General features: G+C 45.5%; 1 protein-coding gene across 2 annotated transcripts; it reads left to right on the top strand.

Annotated features, from left to right (window-relative positions):
* The first annotated feature begins 1 nt into the window (after position 1).
* On the top strand, positions 2 to 27,867 carry TNFAIP1 (TNF alpha induced protein 1). Of its 2 annotated transcripts, none has more exons than XM_034420769.3 (7): positions 2 to 280; positions 8,469 to 8,819; positions 10,033 to 10,202; positions 11,340 to 11,429; positions 18,292 to 18,344; positions 21,805 to 22,000; positions 25,909 to 27,867. In XM_034420769.3, the coding sequence occupies exons 2-7, from the start codon at positions 8,606 to 8,608 to the stop codon at positions 26,128 to 26,130; spliced, it is 945 nt and encodes a 314-aa protein (XP_034276660.2). In that variant the 5' UTR covers positions 2 to 280; positions 8,469 to 8,605; the 3' UTR covers positions 26,131 to 27,867. The 2 variants fall into 2 exon arrangements, with proteins under 2 accessions (XP_034276660.2, XP_034276661.2); XM_034420770.3 differs by lacking the exon at positions 2 to 280 and adding an exon at positions 7,115 to 7,219.
* The last annotated feature ends 50 nt before the right edge of the window (positions 27,868 to 27,917 follow it).

Raw genomic sequence — 27,917 nt, 5'->3', positions numbered from 1 at the left:
TCCCGGTGGCCTTATATATATAAAACGTATATCTGGAATGTACGCCGGCGCGCAGGGCGTGCCGGGAGTTGTAGGCTGAGTTCTCGCGATTGGGAAGCCTGTTGCTGCAGCCCCAAGTTGGAGCTTCTCTCTTTGGCCGGACTTGAGAAGCCGAAGGCGCGTCGAGTCGCTCGGAGCCGGTTGAGGTCAAGTTCCGCTCCTTTGCCTGGCCGTCGCTCGGGGGTCCCGCGGAGCCATTGGTGGCCTAGTGTGAGAGCAGCGCGGGGCGGCTCGGAAGCAGGTAAAGAAAAGACCCAACGGTTGGCAGGGCGAATCAGGGGTGGGAGGGCCCGCGTTTGGGGCAAGAGACTGGGGAAGTGAAGTTGATTCTGTATTTGGGGACGAGAGGTTTGAGATAAAGCGAGGTAGGCGGGAGTGAGGGCAGGCTGGGTGAAAGACTTTTTCCTTTTTATTTACAGTATTTGTATAATTTATAGCCCCCTCCCAGCCTCTTTTAGCGGCGGTAGAGAGGAGTCTGTAGATAGGCGTTTGGAACAGGCTGGAGGTGGGGAAACGCTACACCTGTTGAAGGGTAGCCCAGAGTTCAAACCCAGGAGGAGATCATGGTGAGGGCCACTTGGTCATTTTGAATAAGGTCGAAGAGGGAAATTAGTGAATATGTTACATTGGGTATATTAAGTCTTAAAATGAGATTAAATGAAACATAAGGATTCTTCCCCACTCCTGGTCTTAACTATGCTACTTTTGGTACTATGCCCCCAACGTGCATTCAGAAGCAAGTATGCTCCTTCCCATGAAAACAGTTGGGGGCACCCTTCTGTAAATACAGCCAGGATAGCAATAGCACTTAGACTTATATACCGCTTCACGGTGCTTTCTTTACAGCCTTCTCTAAGCGGTTTACAGAGTCAGCATATTGCCCCCCAACAATTTTGGGTCTTCATTTTACCCACTTCGGAAGGTGAGTCAACCTTGAGCCTGGTGGGATTTGAACTGGCAAATTGCAGTCAGCTGGCAGTCAGCAGAATTAGCCTGCAGTACTGCACTCTAACCACTGTGCCACCGTGGCTCATGGATGGTGTAGTGGTTAAAGCATTGGATCAGAACTGGGGAGACTTGGGGGGAAGTCCAAACGCAACCATGGAAGTGAGGGGTTAGCTCAGACAGATGTATCTGGCAGGGTTGAGGAAACTCTTTGGGGATTATAGAAAGGGAGCAGTGGTGAAATCCAAATTTTTTTACTACTGGTTCTTTGGGCGTGGCTTGGTGGCCATGGTGTGGCTTGATGGGCGTGGCTTGGTGGCCATGGCAGGGGAAGGATGCTGCAAAAATCTGCATTCACTCCTGGGGGAAGGATATTGCAAAATCTCCATTCCCACCCCACTCTGGGGCTAGCCAGAGGTGGTGTTTGTTTGCCGGTTCTCCGAACTGCTCAAAATTTCCGCTACTGGTTCTCCACCTGTCAGAACCTGCTGGATTTCACCCCTGGGAAAAAGCCACCTGGACAGAAGATGAGATCGAAATCTAAATACAGGTAATCCTCAAATTATGACTGTAATAGAACCTGCCCATTACAGTCGTAAGTCAGGTCACTCAGGTGACCGACCTGATTTTATGACCTTTTTTTGCAATGGTTGTCACATGACTGCAGGGGACGGGGTGACCATCTGAACTTTTGAATCCAGGTCATCAGATCTGTGAGAGCAACTGGCCATAAGACAAGGACTACTTGTCCAAACCCTAAAAGAAAAAGCATGAACAGAAAATCCGATCTATGGTAAATAGAACAAAAGGAGCTTTCAGCAGGAGCTGTACAAAAATAAGTGGCCATTTGGATCCCACCCTTGAACTGAGTCCCAGTATTCTTATACAGATAGTCCTCAACTTACAACAGTTTATTTAATGACGGTTCAAAGTTACAACGGCACTGAAAAAAGTGACATGACCATTTTTCACACTGTTGGAAGAGCCTTCTCTGTGGCGGCACCCGCCCTTTGGAACGACCTACCCCCAGAGATACGTACGATCCCAGATCTCCGGACTTTTCGTCAGGCCCTTAAAACTCACTTATTTCATCTAGCTGGGCTGGCTTGATCCCATCTTTCGGTTTTAACTCGTAATTGATTTTATTGGGGTGTTTTTAAATTGTGGGCCGAAACTATTTAATACCTTTTTAAATTGTTTTAAATTTTGTATGCTATGTTTTTACCTTGGCTGTTCACCGCCCTGAGTCCTGCTGGAGAAGGGCGGTATAAAAATCAAATAAATAAAATAAATATCCAGGTCCAGGTCCAAGCCAGGAGAAAGGCACTGGAAATAAAATGGAGGCTGATTGGAAAGAAATGTTCCCTTTATTGATGAAGCAGAATCACCAACCGTATGTGATTCTGGGACAGCTGACAAAATGGAGTTTAGAGCGGGTGGGTTTTTATAGCTTCTGGATTCCTATGGGGTCATGTAGGGGTCATAGCTGGCTCTATAGGCAAAAGGGGAAATGCAAATCCTAGGTGTTTATCTGAGCTAATTTTGTCAACCTTTGGTTTGATTGTGTTGCTTTATTGTGTTGCTTATCTGAAGTTTCTGCCTTTTTAATATTCTCCAAAATATTTTATTCTTCGGAGAGGGGTGGGCTTCCCACAACACTTACGACCTTTGTAGCAGCCCCATGAATGATCATATGATCAAAGTCCAGATACCTGACAATTGATTCATACTTACAACCATTCCTGTGTCCCAAGGTCACGTGATTACTTTTTGGAACTTTTTGACAAGCAAAATCAACAGGGAAGCTAAATTCGCCTAGCAGCCGTGTTACTAACTTATCAACTCCAATGATTCACTTAACAACTGTGGCAAGAAAAGCCGTAAAATGGGACAAAACTCATTTAACAAATGTCTCAGCTTTAACAACAGAAATGTTGGGTTCAATTGTGGTCATAAGTCGAGGACCACCTGCAGTTTCAGTAGTTACTGGTATCACCAGGACAGCTTACATTTCCAAATTACCTTGATGCTGAACAACTACCATGTTTCCCCAAAAATAAGACCCCGTCTTATATTTTTTTGAACCCCGAAATAAGCGCTTGGCCCTGTTTTCGGGGAGGTCTTATTATTTTGGGATGCATGGAGCAAGATGGGGCTCCTCTTGCTGTCTTACCTGATTTCCAGCTCTGCGTTAAAATATTTTTGGGAGGCTTATTTTAGCGCATGTGCTCAAAAGCCCGATTGGGCTTATTATCAGGGGATGTCTTATTTTCGGGGAAACAGGGTAATTGAAAATGTTCAGACACAATGTGAATGGTAGCCTAAAATTGCTATACAGTAATTCCTCACTTAACACAACTTGAATTCAGATGATCAATTTGGTCATTGAGCAAAGCAGTTGCTAAGTAAAACATGATTTGATGGCCTCACATCTGCTTTCTTTGGCTTTACAGACTTGTTGAAGGTTGTAAAGGCGAGGACTGGTTGCAAAGCTAGTTTTTCATTAATGCTGTAAATGCAGTCGCTAAATGAAGACTACCTGTGAAAGCTGCCAGTTTAAAACAGGACTGGAAAAATTTACCTTGTTAAAATATCCCATGAATCTGAAGACAAATTCATGAGATATTTTAGTGTGTGTTTGTGTACGCAGAATCAAAATGTCACTAAGGAAGGGGTTGACTTGATGGCTTCCAGGTGTATCTGGATTACATGGCCCATCATGCTGAACTATGGCTGGTGATAGGAATTACCATACAACCATAACAGAAGGGCAACTTGCTAAGGCAGGGGTCCTCAAACTTTTTAAACAGGGGACCAATTCACGGTCCCTCAGACTGTTGGGGGGCTGGACCAACTGGGTGGGCATGGCTAGGTCATGTGACTAGGTGGGTGTGGCCAATTTAACAGTCCATTAAACAATGCACACAAATTAAACAAAATTTGTTTTGTTCCTGGGGTTGTTTTATTTGCTTTTGTTTGCATGTTGCTCTTTTGGTTGACTTTTCTTTTTACTGGGTCATTTTTTTAGTTGTTTAGGAGTCTAGTGGTCCACTTCAGAGAACTCAGTTTTGCAGCAATTCTTCTCAGCCCCAAGGAGCTCTCTCTGTCTCTCTTTCTGTCTTTCTCTCTCTCCTTCTCTCTCTCTCTCTGTCTATCTATCTTTATCTTCTGGAGGTGGGAGAGGCCCGTTTTTTTTGCCTTCTGGGGCATCTGTATGCCCCGTTTCTTACCTCCCCCACCTCCAGAACATCTCTGCAGGCCAAAATTGTTGGCCTTACTTTTCAGTTCTAGCCTGCGGGGCTAGCGAAAGTAAGTCCTGCACTCTGCCAAAGGGTGCGCGGGGCAATGTGGGTGGGGCAGCCTTGTCCTCCGCGGGCCAGATTAATAGCTTCGGTGGGCTGCGTGCGGACCGTAGTTTGACGACCCATGTGCTAAGATGGGTGGGCAATTATGGCCCTTTTACGACTTGTGCACTTCATTTCCCAGAATTCCTAAGCCAACCATGCTGGCACAGGAATTCTGGGAAATGAAGTCCACAAGTCGTAAAGGGGCCATAATTGCCACCCCTGTGCTAAGGTGTACATTGATAGCTTTTTTTTCCCCTCAAAAATGGAGAACCAAGTGTATTTCAAAATTAGTGGACAATAAGAATAGAATAGAATAACAAGAGTTGGAAGAGACCTTGGAGGTCTTCTAGTCCAATTCCCTGCTTAGGCAGGGAACCCTATACTATTTCAGACAAATTCAGTGATGGGATTAAAGTAATTTAACAACCGGTTCTCTGCCCTAATGATTTCTTCCAACAACCAGTTTGCCAAACTGCTCAGAAAGTTAACAACCGGATCTCTCGAAGTGGTGCGAATTGGCTGAATCCCATCACTGGACAAATTGTTATCTGAAACAGGTAGGATTGGTAAGTGAATTTTGAAAAAAATGCGGCCAAATTTTAGCAATGTGATCTGTAAAAGCGGCAGAGCTAGCGAGCTGGGAGCGTAAACTGCCGTATAGTTCCCACCTGTGCTACTGTATGTGGGGCCTCAGGAGAAGACAGCTACATCTATGGCAGGGCTCTCCAACCTTGGCAACTTTAACCCTGATGGACTTCAACTCCCAGAAGGGAATTCTGAGAGTTGAAGTCCACCAGGCTTAAAGTTGCCATGGTGGGAGACCCCTGATCTATGGCATATCTAGACTGGCAACCTAGAACTGCCCAGAATGCTTAGCCATGATGTAGCTTAAGGACTGGAGCGTTGGATTTAGATTGGGGAGAGCCGGATTCAAGTCTACCCAAAGGGGCCCAGCCCAAGAAATTATTTGAATGCCCTTGGCTCTGCTTCTCTCGCTCGGCCTTCCTGCTGCAAGGCAACAGGACCTCATCTGTTGCCGGATGAAAATGTGATAAAACATTAATTCTTTTCCTGGCTGCTCTTCCTCCCCCATTGAAGCCAAGTTTTGGAGTTGCAAAATTGTTAAACTATATATATATATTTTTCCTACCAGAGGCTTCAAGCAGGATTTTCTGTGGGAAGGAAAGAGCCCCACTGGATTAAATGAGCATTTCACTCTGAAAATGGCCACGAGAAAGACCGAGTGTTGTGATCTCTGGTAGAGAGGTGGCTCTTTTGTGGGCTGAGCGACGGAAGAAAGAAAAACCCCTTTGCCACCTTTTTTAGAATTCTGCCTTACAAGGTAGTCCTCATTTAGTGACTGCCTTGCACGACAACCGCTTGCAATTAGGATGGATGATGGAAAAAGTAACTTTGGGGCCAATTCTTGCATTGACAATCTTTGCAAAAAAAAACAAAAAAAAAAAAACAAGGAAAGTTGAAGTAAAATGGTAAAATTGCGATATTTCACTCAGAATTAGAATTAGAATTCTTTATTGGCCAAGTGTGATTGGACACACAAGGAATTTGTCTTGGTGCGTATGCTCTCAGTGTACATAAAAAAGTTACGTTCATCAAGAATCATAAGGTACAACACTTAATGATAGTCATAGGGTCCAAATAAGCAATCCGGAAACAATATCAGTATAAATCGTAAGGATTGAAGCAACAAAATTACAGTCGTACAGTCATAAGTGGAAGGAGATAGGTAGTGGGAACGATGAGAAGGTTAATAGTAGTGCAGATTAAGTAACTAGTTGTTGAGTGTTAAGAGAATTATTTGTTTAGCAGAGTGATGGCATTCGGGAAAAAACTGTTTTTGTGTCTAGTTGTTCTGGTGTGTAGTGTTCTTTTAGCGTTGTTTTGAGGGTAGGAGTTGAAACAGTTTATGACCAGGATGCGAGGGGTCTTAGCAGTCGCTTCATTTAATGACCATGCTGCCAATCCCAGTTGTCACAAAATGAGGACTACCTATATTTATCAAATTGAGCAAAGTAGCTTCAGGACCTTTATTGGACTCTGGCCCGCTCTAGCATCTTCAGTGTATCAAAATAGGACACCAAAAAGTGGCAGGACCAGTCATAAGTCAGTTTCTCTGGTACCGTTGTAACTTCGAACAGACGCTAAACAAGTTGTAAGTCGAGGACTACCTGTGAATCCAGGGGGCTCCGGTGGTGAATGAAACCTCCAGCACCCTCGGTCAGCATGGTCAGGGACAAGCGCAACACTCACATTGTCAAGCTTGTCAAGTGACCGATTGTTTTGGAAACCTGAGAAAACTGAAACTTATATTTGGGTGAAAAGCCCGGGAACTTTAGTACTGGCTTTTCACCAGTTAGTGCCAATAAATTTGTACTTTGAGAAGTACTCCGGAATGCCTCAGAGTTCAGTTTATGATGGATGCATTACTTGGAACCTCACATCTCTCTGTCTTTGCAACTCAAATTGGGTCATTTTTATGGCCATTTCCCAGTTTGGTTATCCGCCATAATCTTTCCTGAATGCCATCCAGTTGGCACTTGAGACAAGCTCAGTCTGGCCCTGTTGGAAACAGAAACTTGTTGTGACGCTGGGTATTTCCAGTTTATTACTTTTTATAAAAGGCAATTAAAAAGAAGTTTAAAAAACAAAACAAAAAAACAAAGTTCAACAGGGAGGAAGGAAAGGAAATGTTCCTATTGTTTGAGAGAGGCTGAGTCAGAGGCATTGCGTCATCCTTCAGGGCTGGAAACTCTCACCCCACCCCACTCCCCCAATCTTCCTGCTGCCCCTTTGAAATGGACTTTGGTCTCCTATCCAGAAGTTAGTTTAAGGATTGCCTTGGTTGCGGATACAGCTTTAAACAACAGGTACCTCTTTTTTTCCTTCATTTCTCAAGATCATTTCTATATCCCAGGTACCCTCTTAGTTGGATTGGTTAGATCGGGACATCCCATTAAATTTAAGCAAAGATTCATTGCCATTTACAAGGGCGGGGAGGACCTTTTGTCTTCCACTAGAATGAAGTACCTCTGTTGAATGTTTCCTGAAAACAGGAGGTGTGTTTTATTTTTTCAGAGCCACGTAACTTTCATAATTTGTTTTAAAAACTGTCTGACATGGGGATCTATGTGTGATTGTATATGTGTCTATTTTCCCTTTAAATCCACTTTTCCTATATTCTTCAATTAGAGAGAAGTTGACTCTATCGGGTGGGGAACGATGGCTCCTTTACGACTTGTAGACTTCAACTCCCAAAATTCCTGAGCCAACCAGGAGTTGAAGTCCACTAGTGTAAAGGGCCCATCGTTCCTGCTGTATGATGCCATTTATAGGTACTAGACCAGTGATGCCTAACCTTTTCTGGACTGAGTGCCCAAAGCATGTGAACCCCCAAAATGCAATGTGTGCGGAGGCCCCACGCATGCCCGCAAGCCCCCCCGCCCCCTGCACACAGCCAGCCCGCCCCCCATGCATGTGCAACAGAGACCCTGTTTCATATTTTTTTGAACCCTGAAATAAGCGCTTGGCCTTATTTTCGGGGAGCTCTTATTATTTTGCAGCGCGTAGAGCAAGACGGGGCTCCTCTTGCCATCTTACCTGATTTCCAGCTCTGTCTCCCTAACCCTAACCAGAGAAAATGGCGGGGACCGACTGCACATACATTTAAATATTTTCAGGGAGGGTTTATTTTCGGGAGGGCTTATGCACTCATGCACTCAAAAGCCCGATTGGGCTTATTATCAGGGGATGATGTCTTATTTTAAGGGAAACAGGATACATCCTCAAACCCTCACAGCTTCAACCTTAAACTGCCTACCGTGGACCTCACCCCATTCCTAAGAGGTCCGTAAAGGGGGCGTGCATAAGTGCACCAGCTTGCCTACCGTTCCTGTCCTCCTGTCCCCATTTATTTGTACTCATATCCTTCATTCACGTCCATGTTCATATTTATACCTGCTAATCTGTACATGTTTGACAAATAAATAAATAAATAAAACGATGACTGATAAAAAACAGGCTGTGCCTCTGAACGTGTTGTGTGAACCCAGGCCAACACAATCATTTCACCCAACAACAGTGAAACAAATCTCTCTTTTTCTCTCTCTCTGCTTTTAGAGTCTCTCAGCTCGGGGGCCTGCGACTTCCAAGGTGTTCTTGAATCCAGTTGGAGACCCCCACGGTTTTCCCCTCCAACCACGGCGGAGTCGGTGAAGCCCACCCACTGCCGTGTTGTCATCTATTTGCAGAAGGAGATGTCCGGCGACACCTGCTTAACCACCCTCTGCCCTGCTTCGGGAGCGAAGCCGAAGAGGTGCAGCGCCAAAATCGGCACCCTTGGCAATAAGTACGTGCGGCTGAATGTCGGGGGCTCCTTGTATTACACCACCGTGCAGGTGCTGACCCGCCATGACACCATGCTGAAAGCCATGTTCAGCGGGAGGATGGAGGTGCTCTCCGACAAGGAAGGTGGGTACCGATGAAAACCAAGAAAGCTGATAAACCCCTTCATCAAAACATGCCACCAACTCCCCTTCTAATCTCAACTCTGTAATCAAGGATCATTTAGCCCAGTGATGGGTAACCTTTTTGGTGCCAAGTGCCCAAAGCACACATGTGCCAGAACCCCAAAAATGCAATGTGAGCCCCCTGCCGTGCATGAGCCCCGCCCCTCTGTATGCATCCCGCCCCCCTGCCCCGTTTTGGGCCTGGAAAGCCTCCTGCACCAACCTGCACAACCCAGTGCATGCGCCCTGTGCGTGAGTGTCCCCCCCCCATTCGCCCCACCCCCAGCGCATGCATTGCAGAGACCCGAAGACCAGCTGGCCAGTGGGACAGTGGTGGGTTCCAACCGGTGTTACCACCGGTTCTATTCATGCACGCGCTTTGTGGCCGTCCAGTCTCTTCTTAAAAACTTCCAGTGATGGAGCACCCACAACTTCTGGTGGCAAGCTGTTCCACTGGTTGATTGTCCTCACTGTTAGGAAGTTTCTCCTTAATTCCAGGTTGCTTCTCTCCTTGATTAGTTGCCATCCATTGTTTCTTGTCCTGCCCTCCGGTGCTTAAACTGCTTGAGTTGTTTAACCCTCTGTCACTTAGTATAAGACTTCGTTTAATTTCAAGATAAAATAAAAAATATTCGTGCTTTTTGGCTTTGCATTTTTGCAAACGCGTCTCGAGCAGCTCTTGCAGAATATTCTATTGTGAAACAGGATCAGTTACGTTTGTGGGTCACCTCTGGTGGGAGCAGAATGGGGGTGTTGCATCCATTTTGACTCTCTTGATCTCTTAGCACGGGCATTCCTCTGTACTGGTTCCAAAGGTTGGGAATGGGAGATACAGTTTTGTATGGCTTCTCCTCTTTCTTTGGGTTCTAGTTGGCGTTGGTACAGGTAGTCCTCCGCTTACAACCACAATTGAGTCAAAATTTCTGTTACTAAGTGATATATTAAGTGAGTTTTGTCCCATTTGATGGGACAAATCAAGGATTACCTGCAAATCTAATTAATTAAAGTTATAATTGGCCTCTTCTGAGATCTGTTTGCAGCCTGTTCAGAATTATCACCCAAGACTAGGCAAGTTTTCCTATTTCTACAAGTCGTCTTGGTAGAAAATAAAGCTCTGTGAAATAATTTTTCCACCTGCTTTGCTTGAAACCCGAGGCCCGCTGTTTCTTTCCCAGGTTGGATCCTGATCGACCGCTGTGGGAAGCATTTTGGAACCATCTTAAATTACCTTCGGGACAACACGGTCATTCTACCCAAGAACCGGCAGGAGATCAAGGAGCTGATGGCTGAAGCCAAATATTACCTCATCCAGGGCTTGGTGGACCTCTGCCAAACAGCCTTGCAGGTAAGAGAGCTGCACACAGTGAACGGTAAATGCTGAAGAGAAGGAAGGGACCCTGGAGGTCATCCAGCTCTACCCTTTTACTCAAGGCAAGAATCCTACTCGAAAAAAGTCCTTGATAGGGGACAACCAGTGTATATTTAAAGTTTTTTGGGGAAGGACAGACTGCAATCTACCATGTACATTATTATTCTAGAGATGGGGGCTCTTGTGGCCACTACTCCCAGTCCTGAATTTCAGGCCTTCAAACCACCCCACCCCAATGTACTACAACAAATCTTTCAGGTACTCTGTTTTAAAAAAGAAAATTGTGTCTTCATCCTTTAAAGCCTAAAAATCTGAAGAGGTTCCTCAGATATCTCTTCATGGCATTCTCATGCCTTCTTTGAAAAGTGGGGGGTGGGGGAGAAATTAACCATCAAGATTCTCCACAAGGTTTAAAACAGGGGTGTCAAACTGGATTTCTTCGCAGGTTGGATCAGCATTGTAGTTCTCTGCAGGCCAGGGGGGCAGCGGGGGGAGAGACGGGATGGACGCCTGCTGCAGCACTTTACTGGTCAAAACGGGGTGCAGGGGGGTGCACGGTCCCCCGCGCCTCATTTTTGCCCTCCCCAACCTCCATCAGTACGCTGCCGGCCAAAAACAGGCTGCACGGAGGCCTCCCGAGCTCCCCCACCCCGCGGCCCATTTTCAGCCTCCCCAGCCTCAAGCAGCACTCTGCCGGGCAAAAACAAGCCACACGGAGGCCTCCTGAGCTCCCCCCTGCAGCCCGTTTTGGGCCTCCCCATCCTCCAGCAGCACTCTGCCAGCCAAAAACGGGCCACACGCAGCCCATTTTGGCCAGCAGAGGCACCATGCACTGGTCCTTTGATATTTCCAGGTCGGCCCTGTGGGCCGGATTTAAGCACCCCAAGGGCCAGATTTGGCCTGCGGGCCTCGAGTTGGACACCCCTGGTTTAAGACATAAATTATGTCCTGCAACAACCCGCTCCCAACATCTTGGCAAAAAGAAAAATGAAAAAGCCAGATATGCTTTCTAACTTAAATCTTCATTTCTGCCGTTCAGAACAATGAGATTCCAGAGGCAGTGGCAGTCTACCCTGTTTTAATCTATCTGGATGTGTGCAATTCTGTTTGCAGGACAAGAAAGAGAGCTACTACCCAATCTGCAATATCCCTGTCATCACGTCTCCAAAAGAGGAAGAGAGGCTCATTGAATCAGCCATGAAGGTACTGAGGGGGCCTGAGGAGAGAATGAGCAGACGAAAAGGGCCAATTCACACATTACGGGTAGTCCTCAACTTAACGACCACAATTCAGCCCAAAATTTATGTTGCTAACTGAGAAATTTGTTAAGTGAGTTTTGCCCCATTTTATGACTTTTCCTGCCACAGTTGTTAAGCGAATCATTGCCATTAAGTTAGTAACCCGGCTGTTAAGTGAACCTGGTTTCCGCCATAAATCTGCTTGTCAGAAAGTCGCAAAAAGATGATCACATGACCCCAGGAACACTACGACCGTCATAAATGTGAGTCAGTTGTCAAGTGGCTGGATTTTGATCATGTGACATGGGGATACTACAGTGGTCACAAGTGTGAAATATGGTCATAACTCACTTTTTTCAGGGCCGTTGTAACTGCGAACGGTCATCGTGAACTGTTGTAAGTCAAGGACTTATCTGTACAGTCCCAAAGGTGCTTTTTTTCAAGAGGCAACTTTCTGGTTTTTCTTTGAAGATGTTTTGCTCTCTCAGAGCTGAAGAAGCTTCTCGGATGAGAAGCGAAACATCTTCAAAGAAACACCAGAAAGTTGCCTCTTGAAAAAAAGCACCTTTGGGACAACCATGACCTGGATGACTGAGCATCTCCAAAGACATTCACACATTACACTAATCTAGGAGACGAGAATGTCCAGCATGTGGGCTGCCCTTTTTGTCCTAATGTAGGTAGTCCTTGACTTATGACCATTGGTGTAGTTTGGAGTTACAGTAGCATTGAAAAAAAGTGGCTTACAACTAGTCCTCGCACTTACGTCTGTCGCAGCATCCCCACAGTCATGGGATGAAAATTCAGACGCTTGGCAACCAACATGTATTTATGATGATTGCAGCATCCCTGGATCATGTGATCATCATTTGTGACTTTCCCAGCCAGCTTCCGACAAGCAAAGTCACAGGGAGAAACAGTATTGGTTTAACGACCACATGATTCACTTAACAACTGCAGCAGTGGTGAAATCCAATTTTTTTTTACTACCGGTTCTGTGGGCGTGGGGTGGCTTGGTGGCCGTGGCTTGGTGGATATGGCAAGGGAAGAATACTGTAAAATCTCCATTCCCACCTCACTCCAGGGAAAGTAGACCGCAAAATCCCCATTCTCTTCCCCTCCTGGGGGAAGGATATTGCAAAATCTCCATTCCCACCCCACTCTGGGGCCAGCCAGAGGTGGTATTTGCCAGTTCTCCAAACTACTCAAAATTTCCGCTACCGGTTCTCCGAACTGCTCAAAATTTCCGCTACCGGTTCTCCAGAACCTGCTGGATTTCACCCTTGAACTGCAGTGCTTCACTTAACAGCCATGTTAGAAAGCTCATAAAATTGGGGGCAACTCACTCAAACAACCCCCTTGTTTAACAAGGAAAATCTGGTCCAATAAATTGAGGATTATTTATATTTTTAAAAAAGCAACATCCGCTTAAGTGCAGTGATTCACTTAACAGCGATGATGAAAAAGGTTGTAAAATCACTTTAACAGCTGCCTTGCTTAGCGACTGTAGAAATTCTGCTGCTAATTGTGGTTATAAGTTGAGGACTACCTGTAGACTTGTTAAGATTGTTTACAATACTTAAAACAGTATTTTACCCTTTAAAAAAACCCAAAACCTCTAAGTCTAACATAAGGCTCTTCACTTTAGGTTTGGTGTGGTCCTTGAGCTAACGGAGGGTAAGCAGCACCTGCTTCAAGCCAGAGTCACCCCAAACCTGGCTTGGCACCACATGTGAAGCCATCCAAAATCTCAGCCACTTGTCTTCCTTATCAGTGGCTGGGAGATTGAACTTTGTCATGGCATCTGAAGAATGAGGAAGAGGAAAAAGGAGGCGCCGTTAAGCTTTTAAATATCAATATTTTCCATGCTACTGAACACCTCCTAGAGGTGATCTGAAAAAGGACCATTGTGGTTTACCCTTTTCAGCTCAAAAGTTTTCAGGTTTATGGCAGATAAAACCACTTTTATTATTTTTGGACTCTGCTGCTTGGGGGAACACACAGGGGGGGATTTGCTAGAGGTTTAGTTTTAGTTTATTGTCATTGCACCCCGTACAACGAAATTAAATGCCATCTTATCTATCTATCTATCTATCTATCTATCTATCTATCTATCTATCTATCAAATTTCTACCGCCCTATTCCCGGAGGACACAGGGCGGTGAACAGCCAAGATAAAATACAGATAATACAAACATTAAAAGTCCATTAAAATTATTAAATATTTTGGCCGAAAAGCAAATTTAAAACACCCAATTTATAAAACAAATCAAACGATTTAAAAATTTAAAAGGGAGAGTTAGGCCAGGCCAGCCTGCTGAAATAAAAAAGTTTTGAGAGCACGACGAAACGTGCGCAGATCCGGGATCCTCCGTATCTCTGGGAGGAGTTCGTTCCAGATGGTAGGTGCCCCCACAGAGAAGGCTCTCCCCCTGGGGGCCGCCAGTCGACACTGTTTGGCCGACGGCACCCTGAGAAGCCCCTCTCTATGGGAGCCTACTGGTCGGTGGGAGGCTATTGGTAGCAGAAGGCGGTCTCGTAAATACCCCGGTCCGATGCCATGGAGCGCTCTAAAGGTGGTAACCAAAACCTTTAGTGTACATAATGTACATCTTTAGTGTACATTATAATTCTAAAAATAAAACGCAAACACACATCCTTCACATTCTATACAATTGAATTGAAAACCCCCTGATATTGCATTAATATTGCACTATACAGTAGAGTTCAATATAGTTACTGCCCTGGGATAGAAGCTGTTTTTCAGCCTATTTCTCCTTGATTTTATTATCCTGTACCGTCTGCCAGATGTAATACTTCAAAAAAACTAGGTGGGTAGAGTTAATGATCGGGGGCCCCTCCAAAGTAGACTGGGTTGCCCATTTTTCCCCTTTCTCCTCCAATTAAGATTCCCCAATTTAGGAAATAATTTGCAAAGGAGTAGCCATGCCTATCATTAATTAATTCATGAATGAATGAATGAATGAATGAATGAATGAATGAATGAATGAATGAATGAATGAAAATTTATATGGCCACCCAACTCACTCTCAGAGACTCTGGGCAGTTTGCAATGATAAAGTATATTGTTCTTTCTATTGTTTCTTTGGAGCTACTCCAGGAACATCCAAGTGAAGGGCAAAAAAGTCAAGATGGCAGCCGTGCCTTTGTCTCCTCCCTCTGCAGAAGCAGCAGAGCTGTTCCACGGCACTTTTTTTAAAAATTCCCAACGAGGAAAGCTGTACAGACTTTTGAGTCTCATCTACGTCAAACGGCCTCCTAAAGGATTTCATATGCTTTTAAAAGAATCAGAGGGTTACACATTTTCCTAGACTGATTTGCTTAATGATTGCATGATTCACTTAACAACTGCAGTGATTTGCTTAACCATGGCAAGAAGATCCCATACCATTGGGTGATAGTCACTTAACCACTGCTTTGCTTAACAACAGAAGTTCTGGTCTCAGTCTAACAGACATTAACAGAGTTGGAAGGGAGCTTGTAGGTCATCTAGTCCAACCCATCAGCCAAGGGCCCAGGGGAGGGGCGATGATTATTAAAGAAAGTCTTAGTCCGAGGGAGGCCACTGTTCTTCAGATAGCCGGCTGTGAATCCCTCCTTGTGAAGTGGGGTCATGGGGTGCAGATGGGTTTGTTGACTGTATACCTGGCTCCCTGCCACGTGACAGCAGTCCTGCCTGAGCTGCTAGACGTAATAGCCGGGGTGGCGGTGGATACCCCCAGGCTTCTGGTCATGGGAGATTTCAACCTGCCATCCGTCGGTGAAACGTCAGAAGCAGCTCGGGAGTTCATGGCTTTCATGACAGCCATGGACCTGACCCAGTTAGTTCATGACCCCACCCACATCGGGGGACACACGCTGGACTTGATTTTTGTGTCTGGTCAGTGGTTGAATGATCTCACAATAGGGGACCTAGTTATTAAGCCCTTGTCATGGACAGATCATTCGCTCCTTCAGCTAGACTTTCGAACCGCTTCCCCTCGTCGCAGGGAGATGGAACCGACCAAGTGGTTCCGTCCCAGGTGCCTGATGGACCCCAAGAGGTTCCTGATGGAGCTTGGGCCATTCCCAGAGACTCTGACTCACGACTCGGCTGAGGAACTGGTGGCCGCCTGGGATAGGGCAGCCGCTGGAGCCTTGGACCGCGTCGCGCCTTTGCGGCCTCTGACTCGGTGCCGATCTCAACCAGCTCCTTGGTTCTCCGAGGAGCTGAGGGAGATGAAGCACCGGAAAAGACGCCTAAAGAGCAATTGGAGGTCCAGCCGCACCGAATCTGACCGGACACTGGTGAGGTCTTATATCAAGACCTACCTAGTGGCGATAAGAGTGGCGAAATCCAACTATTTTTCCACTCTTATTGCATCTGCAGAGAACCGCCCAGCCGCCCTGTTTAGGGTGACCCGCTCTCTCCTATGGGTGGAAGTGAGGGAGGATCCCTTGCAGGGTAGAGCTGAGGATTTTGGACAATTCCTGCATGATAAAATCGCTCAGATTCAGGCCAGCCTGGACTCCGATTGGATAGCCTCGGACGGGATGACGGAGGTGAGTCTTGAGAGTGTCACCTGGGAAGAGTTTGACCATGTGACTCCTGAGGACATGGACAGGATTTTGGGGAGGCTTAACGCTACCACATGTTTACTGGACCCGTGTCCCTCCTGGTTGGTGCTGGCCTCCCGGGAGGTTACACGAGGTTGGTTTCAGGAGATTACCAACGCTTCATTGAGTGAGGATATCTTCCCATCTGCCCTGAAAGAGGCGGTGGTGAGGCCCCTCCTCAAGAAGCCTTCCCTGGACCCGGCTGTATTAGCTAACTATTCGTCCTGTCTCCAACCTCCGCTTCGCGGCGAAGGTTGTTGAGAGTGTGGTGGCGGGACAACTTCCTCGATTCCTGGATGAAGCTGTCTATCTAGATCCGTGCCAATCGGGCTTCAGGGCGGGTTACAGCACGGAAACGGCATTGATCGCATTGGTTGATGATCTCTGGAGAGCCCGGGACAGGGGTTGCTCCTCTGTCCTGGTCCTCCTAGATCTCTCAGCGGCTTTTGATACCATCGATCATGGTATCATACTGCGTCGGCTAGAGGGGGTGAGAGTGGGGGGCACCATGATACGGTGGTTCTCCTCCTTCCTCTCTGACCGTACACAGTTTGTGTTGACTGGGGGGGCAGAGGTCGACCTCGAGGTTCCTCACTTGTGGGGTGCCGCAAGGGTCGGTCCTCTCGCCCCTTCTGTTTAACATTTACGTGAAGCCGCTGGGTGAGATCATCCGTTGCTTTGGGGTGAAGTGTCAACTATATGCCGATGACACGCAGTTGTACATTTCAACCCCAGGCCACCACAATGATGCCCTTGACGTGATGTCCTGTTGCCTGGAGGCCGTGCGGATCTGGATGGGGAGGAACAGGCTCAGACTCAACCCCTCCAAGACTGAGTGGCTGTGGCTCCCGACGGCCCGATATAGCCAGCTGACACCATCGCTGGCTATTGGGGATGAGATCTTACCCCCCTCAGAGAGGGCTCGCAACTTGGGCGTCCTCCTGGACTCATGGCTGTCCGATCATATGATAGCCGTGGCCAGGGGGGCTTTTTATCAGGTTCTCCTGATCTCCCAGTTGTGTCCCTTTCTGGATCGGGACGCCCTGCGCACAGTCACTCACGCCCTCGTCACTTCCCGGCTGGACTATTGTAATGCTCTCTACATGGGGCTCCCCTTGAGGAGCACCCGGAGGCTCCAGCTGGTCCAGAATGCAGCCGTGCGAGTAATAATGGGGGCGACTTGTCGCTCCCATGTAACACCCATCTTGCGCGAGCTGCACTGGCTCCTGGTGGTCTTCCGGATGTGCTTCAAGGTGTTGGTTACCACCTTTAAAGCGCTCCATGGCTTAGGACCTGGTTACCTACAGGACTGCATTCTGCCACCAGTTGCCTCCCACCGACCAATACGCTCCCACAGAGAGGGCCTCCTCAGGGTGCCGTCAGCCAAACAGTGTAGACTGGCGACCCCCGGGGGGAGAGCCTTCTCTGTGGGGGCCCTGGCCCTATGGAATGAGCTGCCCCCGGACATATGAAGGATCCCCGACCTCCGTGCCTTCCATCGCGCTCTGAAGACCCTATTATTCCAGCAAGCTGGTCTGACAGGATAAAGGTTTTTTAAATTGGGTTTTGATAGGGGTTTTAAAATGATTTTAGTTGGATGTTTAGTTGGATGTTTGGCCAAATGAATTATTTTAATAAGCTTTTAATTTCTGTTGTACATTGTTTTTACCATGGCTGTTCACCGCCCTGAGTCCCTCGGGAGAAGGGCGGTATATAAATATAATAATAATAAACTAACTAACTAACCCACCACCCAAGCAGAAAACCCTACACCTACACTTTATACCAAGGGTCCCCAAACTTGGCAGCTTTAAGACTTGTGGACTTCAACTCCCAGAATTCTCATAGCTGGCTGGAGAATTCTGGGAGTTGAAGTCCACAAGTCTTAAAGCTGCCAAGTTTGAAGACCTCTGCTCTATACCATTGTGGTCATGAATGGAGGATGATCCATACTGGGAATCTGGAAGTCTGGCACGATTACCTCCAAGTCTTGTTTTTCCTCCTCCTTACCTGTGCAAAACACCTGAGTCAGGAATGGTGGTCTCAGGTTCCCATAATGACCTGGGACTGTTCAGTACCTCTGTTCCCAGAGCTTTGTGGGATCCAGGGCAATGAGTCTCCGCCAGCTGCTGGTGGCACCCAGTGGCACAAAGTTTGATGTTCTTTCTTCTGCCTGCATTGACACCCCTTTTTCTCCTCCCTTTTTTCAGCCAGTGGTCAAGCTCCTTTACAACCGAAGTAACAACAAATACTCCTACACAAGGTAAACCCCTCTCTTCTCTGGGCTAATGCTGAAACTTAAAAGATGAAGCTTGGAAACTGTGGGATGGTCCCATCCACCCATTTTGTTCCTGCGATGATTGATTGAGTGATTGATTGATTGATTGATTGATTGATTCATTCATTCATTCATTCATTCATTCATTCATTCATTCATTCATTCATTCATTCAATTTATATGCCACCCCTCTCCGAAGACCCAGGGCGGCTCACAATACACTCAAAAAATCACTATAAAAACATTTAAAAATTAAAAACAGGTTTTTCCTACGTAACATATATATATGTCTATATGTCTATATCTCTTATCTATATGTCTGCGTCTGTATATAATACATTAAAAGTAATCCTTGTTTATGATTAGTCACTTAGCAACTGTTCAATTTACAATGGACCTAAGAAAAGATACTTATGACCTGATTCTGGTATTCCAACAGCTGCCCCCCCTCTCCCAGTTACATTTTGGGCGCTCGGCAACCAACCCACATTTACTGCCATTTGCAGTGTCCCACAGTCACATGACCATGATTTATGACATTTTTGCTAGAGTTTGGCATTTACTTCCAGTTTCGAGCAAACCGTACCCATAGCAAACAAGGGGTCCGCATAACAACCATGGCAGTTGCTTAAAAACTGCCGCAAAAAGGTGCGATCACATGGTTAACTCAGTTTACAACCGGCACGGCTTAACCATAATTACAGGATCAATTAGTCATAAATTGAGGGCGACCAGTTACATGCATTAGATGTAACATGTATTGCAAATAGATACAATTTACAATACAAAATGTAAAGTGTACATTTTAAAAGCCAAAAAATATATACATTTTGTATTTATGTATTGAAACAAGTCAAAAGATCATCTTGGAGTGAATAGGAATTTATCAGATTCAAAGTCACCTAAGGAGTCAGTTGTTAAACAGAAAAGTTCTATTACTGTAGCAAAGCAATTGTACTCAAGAGTCTTCAATCAGAGTTTGGAAAATTAATCCTAGGCACAAATCCTAGACCAGTGATGGCTAACCTTTTTGCCATTGCGTGCCAAAAGCAGGGGGAGCACGGGGGATGTGTGTATGCGTGTGCCCACACCCATAATTCTATGCCTCCCACGCATGCGCCTGTGACCCCCCGTGCTCCCCCCACTTTTGGCACATGATGGCACAGTAGGCCCATTTTTTGCTCTCCCCAGGCTCCAGAGCCTCTCTAGGCGCCTGGGGAGGGCGAAAACAGCCTTCCCCATACCCCCAGAGGCCCTCTGGAGGCTGGAAACGACCCGTTTGCCGACTTCCAGTCCCACTGGAACTAAGCTCATGTGCCCACTAATATGGCTCTGCGTGCCACCTGTGGCACGCGTACCATAGGTTCGCTGTCACAGTAAATTTAAGATATATTCAAGCTTTCAAAACGGCAGTCAAGATTATTTTGCCACCGACCAACATTTAATAGTCTTTGTGCGTCTTATCTACCTTTACATGGCAATTCTCTGGTCAAAGTACAAGGTGAAATGATATTAATTATAGTAGCAGCAGTAAAAATGAAGCTACTGCTGTTTAAGGTAAACAAGATTGCTGCAATAGCAATGAGAGATCAGAGCTAAGGATTAACTGGTGTTTGGACACAAATTCACCTGTTTTGTAATCCATCTGTGACGGGCAGGATGTCAAGCTAGGTATCTTGGACAACCAAATACTGTGGGACTGAATTCCAGGTAGTCCTCGACCTACGACAGTCGTAGGTCGAGGACTTCCTGTAATTTGAAGTTAATGCTGGTGCCAAAAAAAATTATTTACCAGCCCTTAATGACCATCATGGTGTGTCCCCATGGTCACGTGATTGTGGTTTGGGTATTTGACAATCATCTATTTACAATGGTCCTGGGATCACCCAATCATTGTTTACAACTTTTTTCCAGCCAGTTTCGAAGAAACTTCATCCCTAACAGTTCGCACTAAGTGACTTGATCCTTAAGTGATCTGCTTAATGAGCATGGCAAAAAAAAAGATCATAAAATCAGGTGCGGTCACATGATGACTCAGTTAATGATCCCCTCGTTTCCTGACGGCAGTTCCAATCCAAACTGTGGTCATAAATCAAGGACTGCCTGTATCTGCTTGGCAGCCAAGCATATTTAAAGCATATCCCGTCTCTCCCTCTGTAGGCGGAAACATTCAGCCCAACAGCTACAGGTAGTCCTCGACTTACGACCAGAATTGAGCCCCGAAATTCCTGTTGTTAAGTGAGACATTTGTTAAAGGAGTTTTTACTCCATTTTACAACGTTTCTTGCCATGCTTGTTAAATGAGTCACTGCAGTTGATAAGTTAGTAACCCGGTTGTTAAATGAATCCGGTTTCCCCATTGACTTCGCTTGTCAGAAGGTCGCAAAAGGGGATCACGTGACTGTTAGGACACAGCAGCGGTCATAAGTATGAACCAGTTGTCAAGCATCTGAATTTTGATCACGTGGCCATGGGGATGCTGCAAAGGTTGTAGCTGAAAAACGGTCATAAGTCTCTCTTTCAGTGCCGTTGTAACTTTGAACAGTCACTAAATCATTTGGCTCTTTTGCCATCATTGACATTATTATCTGGTTGTCTTACTCACCAGAAAACCCATTTTTCTCACCCTGGACTGGTTGATACAGTTGGAATGCTCAAAATGTGGGAAATTGGCTTCAAGGCAAACTCCTCAGAGCCCCCTCCCCTTCTCACAATACACATTCCCCCAAATCTTTTTTTTTTTCTTTTGGGTCAGGAATACGTTCCTTGATGAAGCCTGACAACGGGTTCATATTTATGACGGTTGCAATGTCCCGGGATCATGTGATAGCCCAGGCTGGGCTATCAACATAATAATTTTAAATTGGGTGTTTTAAACTTCTGGGGTTTTAAATTGAGCCGAATTATTTAATAATTTTAAATTATTTTAATTGATGTTTGTCTTGTGCTTTTAATAGGCTATACACTGCCCTGAGTCCTTCGGGAGAAGGGCGGTATAGAAATAAAATTATTCTTATTCTTATTCTTGTGACCTGACACGCAAAGTCAGTGGGGAAGCCAGATTCACTTAACACAACTGTTTCACACTTCACAACTGCAGTGATTCACTTAACAATCGTGGCAAGAAAGGTCGTAAAATTGGGGGGGTGGGGGAGGGAAACTCACTTAACTGTCTCACTTAGCAACAATAAATTTTGGGCTCAATTCTGGTTGTAAATCAAGCCCTTACCTGTTATCTCCAGATGCCTCTGCTTGCACAAGAGAGGCCACTGGAGCTAGGGATGAGCCACACGTCCCTCGACACAACATTTTTGCTGCTGGAGAAAAACAGAGTTCCGAAATCCTTCCAGCCTCCCAGTTGCCCAGAATTGCTTTCGATGGCGAGTTGAGCAGTGTACAAATTTAATAAATAAAACCAGTGCTGCTTTTTTTTCTTTCCCTCCAGCACCTCGGACGACAATCTCCTGAAGAACATCGAACTCTTTGACAAGCTTTCCCTCCGGTTCAACAAAAGGGTTCTTTTCATCAAGGACGTCATCGGGGACGAGATCTGCTGCTGGAGTTTCTTTGGCCAGGGGCGGAAGCTGGCCGAAGTCTGTTGCACCTCCATCGTTTACGCCACGGAAAAGAAGCAAACGAAGGTAAATGACAATTGTTCTAACCCAGCTCCCCATACAAACCCTCTGAAGTTCAATCAATTATTCCTTTATTAGGAGCGCCAGCAGCCCCAGTAAAAGGTTTCTCTCTCACCGCAGGCTAACAAGTCTGTCTGGCAGGGGAGATAAATAATTGTCTGCCACATCTATTCATCTCCGCCCCCTGCCTTTTATCCCCAGAGTTAGGGTGGGGCTTTGCTAGCAGTGGTGGCTCTTCTGTCCCAAGGATCGGCCCACAGATTTCCATTGCTCTCCTCTCCTCTGCCTTCTGTGCATCCGTGCGTCAGGCACTGGACCCAGCTGTTCCTCCTCTTCCTCATCAGCCACCTCCAGACCTGGGGACTGTTGACTCTCCATCTGACGGCCCAGGTTCCACCTCTGTCTCTCTCTCTCTCTCTCTCTCTGACAGCTCCATTCCCTCTTCCCCCTCGGAGCTCTCAGGTTGCCCTGATGCTGATCCTAACTCCCACGCTGCCACGTCCTCTGATTTGGCAGCCGACAGGCCACAACAGTGATTCCTGGCACTGGGATGGAGATCATGGTTGAGAGTCCTCTGTGAAGGGCTCAGTATTAATACCCAAGATACCTGCTATTGTGGGGATGGGGGAGATGTCACTCTGCCAGGCAAACTAGACAGAAAACTTGACCAGATGAGCTAATTTTACTGTTTTTTACTAATTTATTGTAAGCCCTACCTTAACAGAATCTTGCAAGTCTGAAAATACAAATCTCCCACTGTTTCCAGGTTGAGAAGTTAAAGAGATTCCTTTCTGAGTTTCTTTTTCTGCCTGTTATGAAACTGTGGCCTCCCTCCTTCCTTTTTCTGATAGTTCCCTAGGCAGCCATATCCCAAAGTCATTCTTTCACATCATTAAGGGAAGCATTTTGAGCCACGGTGGCGCAGTGGTTAGAGTGCAGTACTGCAGGCTACTTCTGCTGCCTGCTGGCTGCCTGTAATTTGGCAGTTCAACTCTCACCAGGCTCAGGGTTGACTCAGCCTTCCATCCTTCCGAGGTAGGTAAAATGAGGACCCAGATTGTTGGAGAGGGCAATATGCTATCTTAGTAAACCGCTCAGAGTGAGCTGTAAAAGCACCTTGAAGCAGTATATAAGTTAAGTGTAATTGCTATCTTCCAAATGTTGGGAAAGTCTTGGGTAGGTAGTCCTCGACTTATGACCACAATTAAGCCCAACATTTCTGTTGCTAAGCGAGGCGGTTATTAAGTGACTTGATGTCACGGGCTGCTGTATTTAGTGTGGCAAAAACACACACCCTTGTGCAGTTAGTCCTCGGCTTACGACCACAATTGAGTGAATCACTGCAGTTGTTAAGTGAGTAACACAGTTGTTAAAGTGAATCTCGCTTCCTCATTGGCTTTGCTTGTCAGAAGGTCACAAAAGGGGATCACGTGATCTTGGGACACTGCAACCTTCACAAGTACAAACCAGTTGCCAAGCATCCAAATTGTGATTATGTGACTGTGGGGATACTGCAATGGTGGCAAGTGTGAAAAACGGTCATAAGTCACTTTTTTTCAGTGCTGTTGCAACTTCAAACAGTCACTAAATGAATGGTTGCAAGTCAACGACTATTATACCGCTACTGCTTGCTGTCAAAATGGCTCCTGCCATGGCAAGCCGGTTGAAATAGCCATTTTGGAATGGTGGAGCTGGAAATGAAACTTAAAATGGAGGACAGAATCTATCAGAGCCAGTATCTCAATGTGTGATTTTTTTTACTGCTCCAGCATCCATGTCAGAGGAGGGATGGGTCAGGATGCTGAAATGCATTCTCTGAAATGGAGACGGCGATGGGATGTTTGGCAGCGAGCTAACCTTTTGCTTGACTCAGTTGGATGGGAATCCACCAGGAAATTTAACTTTCCTTGGAATGGGCTTGGAATGGAGGTTGCTTGGCTAGCCACCCATTTAGATAGCTTGAAAAGAAGACTGGGCAGGTTCTTGGAGGCCTACCAGTTGCAGCTGATGTTGGTTGTGGTTGAATGCCTTCTAAATTGCCGAGAGCAGATCTTCAATCCGGATATTGGAGACAGCATCCTGCTTTCCATTTCTGACTCACACAGACAGTTGCTATGGTATCTCTCGGTTGATTCAAGGCCAAAATACAATATAATAGCATGCAAACTCAAACAGAGATGCTTACCTGAATTGAGTTGCTTTCAAATAGTAGGAGCAAGGAGAATAGCCGGTCCAAAATTCGGGTCACCCAAGTTGTCAACCAGTTCAGAAGTCAAGATGTTCAAGGTTTCTTACACAAACAGGCATGTCACAGAAGAGCCGGAGATCAGATGTTGCTTGCAATAAAGGGAACATGGGTCAGAGCTGCTTCTTAAATCAGGCTGCAGTCAGCTGTTACACATCAAGAAATTTACTCCTTTGCTTGGCAAGCAGCCAAGAATGTTGTCACTCTGCTCTTCACTCTACTTGCTGGGTGCCTGCCAGCTCTCCAGGTAAATCAGACAGGAAACGGGACTAAATGAAGCAATTCTACTTTATTGTAAAGCTACAATAGTAAGGTTCTACATTTAGGCAAGAAAAACAAAATGCACAGGTACAATATATGTGGTACCTTGCTCAATACGGTAGTAGTAATTGTGAGAGGGATCTTGGAGTCCTAGTGGACAGCCATTTAAATATGAGCCAGCAGTGTGCAGCAGCTGCCAAAAAAGCCAACACAGTTCTAGACGGCATAAACGGATAGAATCAAGATCACGTGAAGTGTTAATGCCATTTTATAATGCCTTGGTAAGGTTACACTTGGAATACTGCATCCAGTTTTGGTCGCCACGATGTAAAAAAAGATGTGGAGACTCTAGGAAGAGTGCAGAGAAGAGCAACAAAGATGATAAGGGGACTGGAGGCTAAAACATGTGAAGTACAGTTGCAGAAACTGGGTATGTCTAGTTTAATGAAAAGAAGGACTGGGGAGACATGATAGCAGTCTTCCAATATCTCAGGGGCTGCCAGAAAGAAGAGGGAGTCAAGCTATTCTCCAAAGTACCTGAGGGCAGGACAAGAAGCAATGGGTGGAAACTAATCAAGGAGAGAAGCAACCTAGAACTAAGGAGAAATTTCCTGACAGTTAGAACAATTAATCAGTGGAACAACTTGCCTGCAGAAGTTGTGAATGCTCCAACAATGGAAGTTTTTAAGAAGATGTTGGATAACCATTTGTCTGAAGTGGTGTAGGGTTTCGTGCCTAAGCAAGGGGTTGGACTAGAAGACCTCCAAGGTCCCTTCCGACTCTGTTATTCTATTCTATATATTAACAGAAACTTGCAATTCTGAAGGCAGAAACTTCCCACTGCCACTTGTAACTGCTTGATCCATTAGTTACAAATGTTGTAACATTTTTCTTCTTAACTTATTTAACTTTATAATACATTGCTTTCATATTTATTCTCTAACCATTGATAAAATAACTCCCATATATTATAGTAATCAGATTCTTCCTTTCCTTTAATTGCAAGTGTTAATCTATTCATTTCTGCACATTCTAATATTTTCCTAATCACATTTTCCTCTGCAGCGATCTCTTCAGTTTTCCAATTTTGAGCAAATAGAATTCTAGCTGCAGTTATTACCTGAATAATCAAATATACATTTTCTTTACTATACGTTTCTAGTAAAATCCCCAACAGGAATAATTCAGGTTTTAGATCAATATGCTGTTGCATCATCTTTTCCAACCACATACGGACTTTTGCCCAATACTTTTTTGCTTCTATACATGTCCACCACATATGATAATACGTAGCTTTCAGGCCCCTAATTCTTCTGAGATCTCAGGGTTACAAATGATGGTGTATATGAGGGAGGCAGAACGAAACCACTGCTAAATTTCCAAAAGCTGCATCTTCTTCTTCCTCCAGGTCGAATTCCCTGAGGCCCGCATCTACGAGGAAACACTGAACATCTTGTTATACGAGACTCCCCGGGTGCCTGATAATTCCCTGCTGGAGGCCACGAGCCAAAATCGGAGCCAGACCTCCCGCGGAGAAGACGAGGACGGCAACTACGAGCCGCGCGACCGAGTCAGGCGCATTCACGTCAAGCGATACAGCACCTACGATGACCGGCAGATAGGCCATTAGGCTCCCAGGGGGCCACCCAGAGCCCCTCCTTCCACCTGGGGGGAGGGCCCGTGTCTTCGGCACTGGGGTCCCCTCAAGGGCCCAAATCTTCCAGGAGGGCAGCTTACATTTCGGCCACACTGTGATATAGTTTGCGAAACGTTACTTCCCGATGCCGACTTACAGCTGGGAGGGCAAGCTTGTGGGTTTGAAGCCATCCCTTGGCTGTTTTGTGTGGAATTTGATGGGGTCCTTCTCTGCCTCGAGACTCTTCCTTGAAGACCTTAAAAACAAAAATCCAGATGCTGAGACCAAAGAATCACACTTAAACACTACATTGCGACGATGAAAAAAACTACAGTTTTATAGCCCCTGGTCCCCTTTCCCAGAGAAGATCTGGGTAGCCGTTTTTTTTCCTCCTTTAGCAGAATGTGATTTTTTTTAAAAAAAAAAAATTGCCATAACTGAGAACTTCTGATGTCACCTCAGTTAGAATCCTTGGGGCTCTATGTTGCTGGGAATAACTGGAAATCAACTTCATCCTTGGAAAAAAAAACTCTGTTCTAGTTCCTAATTCTTACTGACGCGTTTGGGGAGAAATTTGAATGGAAGGGATATACCCAGTGTGCATCTCCTACGGGTAGTCCTCTACTTACAACCACAATTGAGCCCTTGGTTCTTGCTGAGTTTGGTTGTTTTCTTGCAAATATTTCATTATCCAAAATAGGTAGTTACTAGCACTGATGATGTTACCTAGTTTGATGATGATGAATGTATTTACGATGGCTATGATCATGATTTATCACTTATATATTTTATGTACACTGAGAGCATATGCACCGAAGACAAATTCCTTGTGTATCAATCACAATCGGCCAATAAAGAATTCTGTTCTGTTCTACTCTACTCTACTCTACTCTACTCTACTCTATTCTACATTCTATTCTATTCTATTCTCTATTTTTTCTATTCTATACTCTATAGTCTATACTCTACATTTTATTCTCTTCTCTATTTTTTCTATTCTATACTCTGTGTTCTACTCTCTATTCTCTTCTCTTCTCTCTTCTCTTCTCTCTTCTATACTCTCTACTCTACTCTACTCTACTCTATTGGGATAAGGAAATATCTGCAAGAAAACAACTACCAGTAAGCTCAGAGAATACCAAGGACCCCTCATTCTAACCCTGAGCTACAAATACTCTCCTTCGTTGATACAGTTGAGCTCAAAAATTTCTGCTGCTAAGCGAGACAGTCGTTGAGTTGTGCTCCATTTTACGAGCTTTCTTGCCACAGTTGTTGAGTCCATCCTTGCGGCTGTTCAGTTAGTAATACAGTTGTTAAGTGAATCTGGCTTCCCTGTTGACTTTGCTTGTCAGAAGGGGATCACATGATCCCAGGACATCGCAACCTTCGTAAATAGGAGCCAATTATCAAGTGTTGGAATTTTTGATCATGTGACTGTGGGGAATCCTGCAATGGTCATAAGTGCGAAAAACAGCCATAAGTCACTTTTTTCCGGTGCCGTAGTAACATTGAGTGGTCACTAAATAAATGGTTGTAAGTTGAGGGCTACTTGTATTGCAGATAGCTTTGGATCTTGCCTCGCTGCTGTTGGAAACCTTCAGGTTCGAGTGGAGTAGGGATTGCTGAAAGAAGCAAACCAAAAGCAGGAAGATCCAATTTCCTATGTCTGTGTCTCTGTGGACAGAGATGCTTGCTCATTCAATGATAGATAACATGGCCTGGATAAGCTGAGATTTGATTATTCTTCCAGAACATTTTTTTACAGTAATCCTCGTATTGGT

The sequence above is a fragment of the Pantherophis guttatus genome, chromosome 1, assembly GCF_059756535.1.
Source record: "Pantherophis guttatus breed Tessera chromosome 1, ASM5975653v1, whole genome shotgun sequence".
NCBI classification, from domain to species: Eukaryota; Metazoa; Chordata; class Lepidosauria; order Squamata; family Colubridae; genus Pantherophis; species Pantherophis guttatus.
This window is presented reverse-complemented; position numbering and strand designations above follow the sequence as displayed.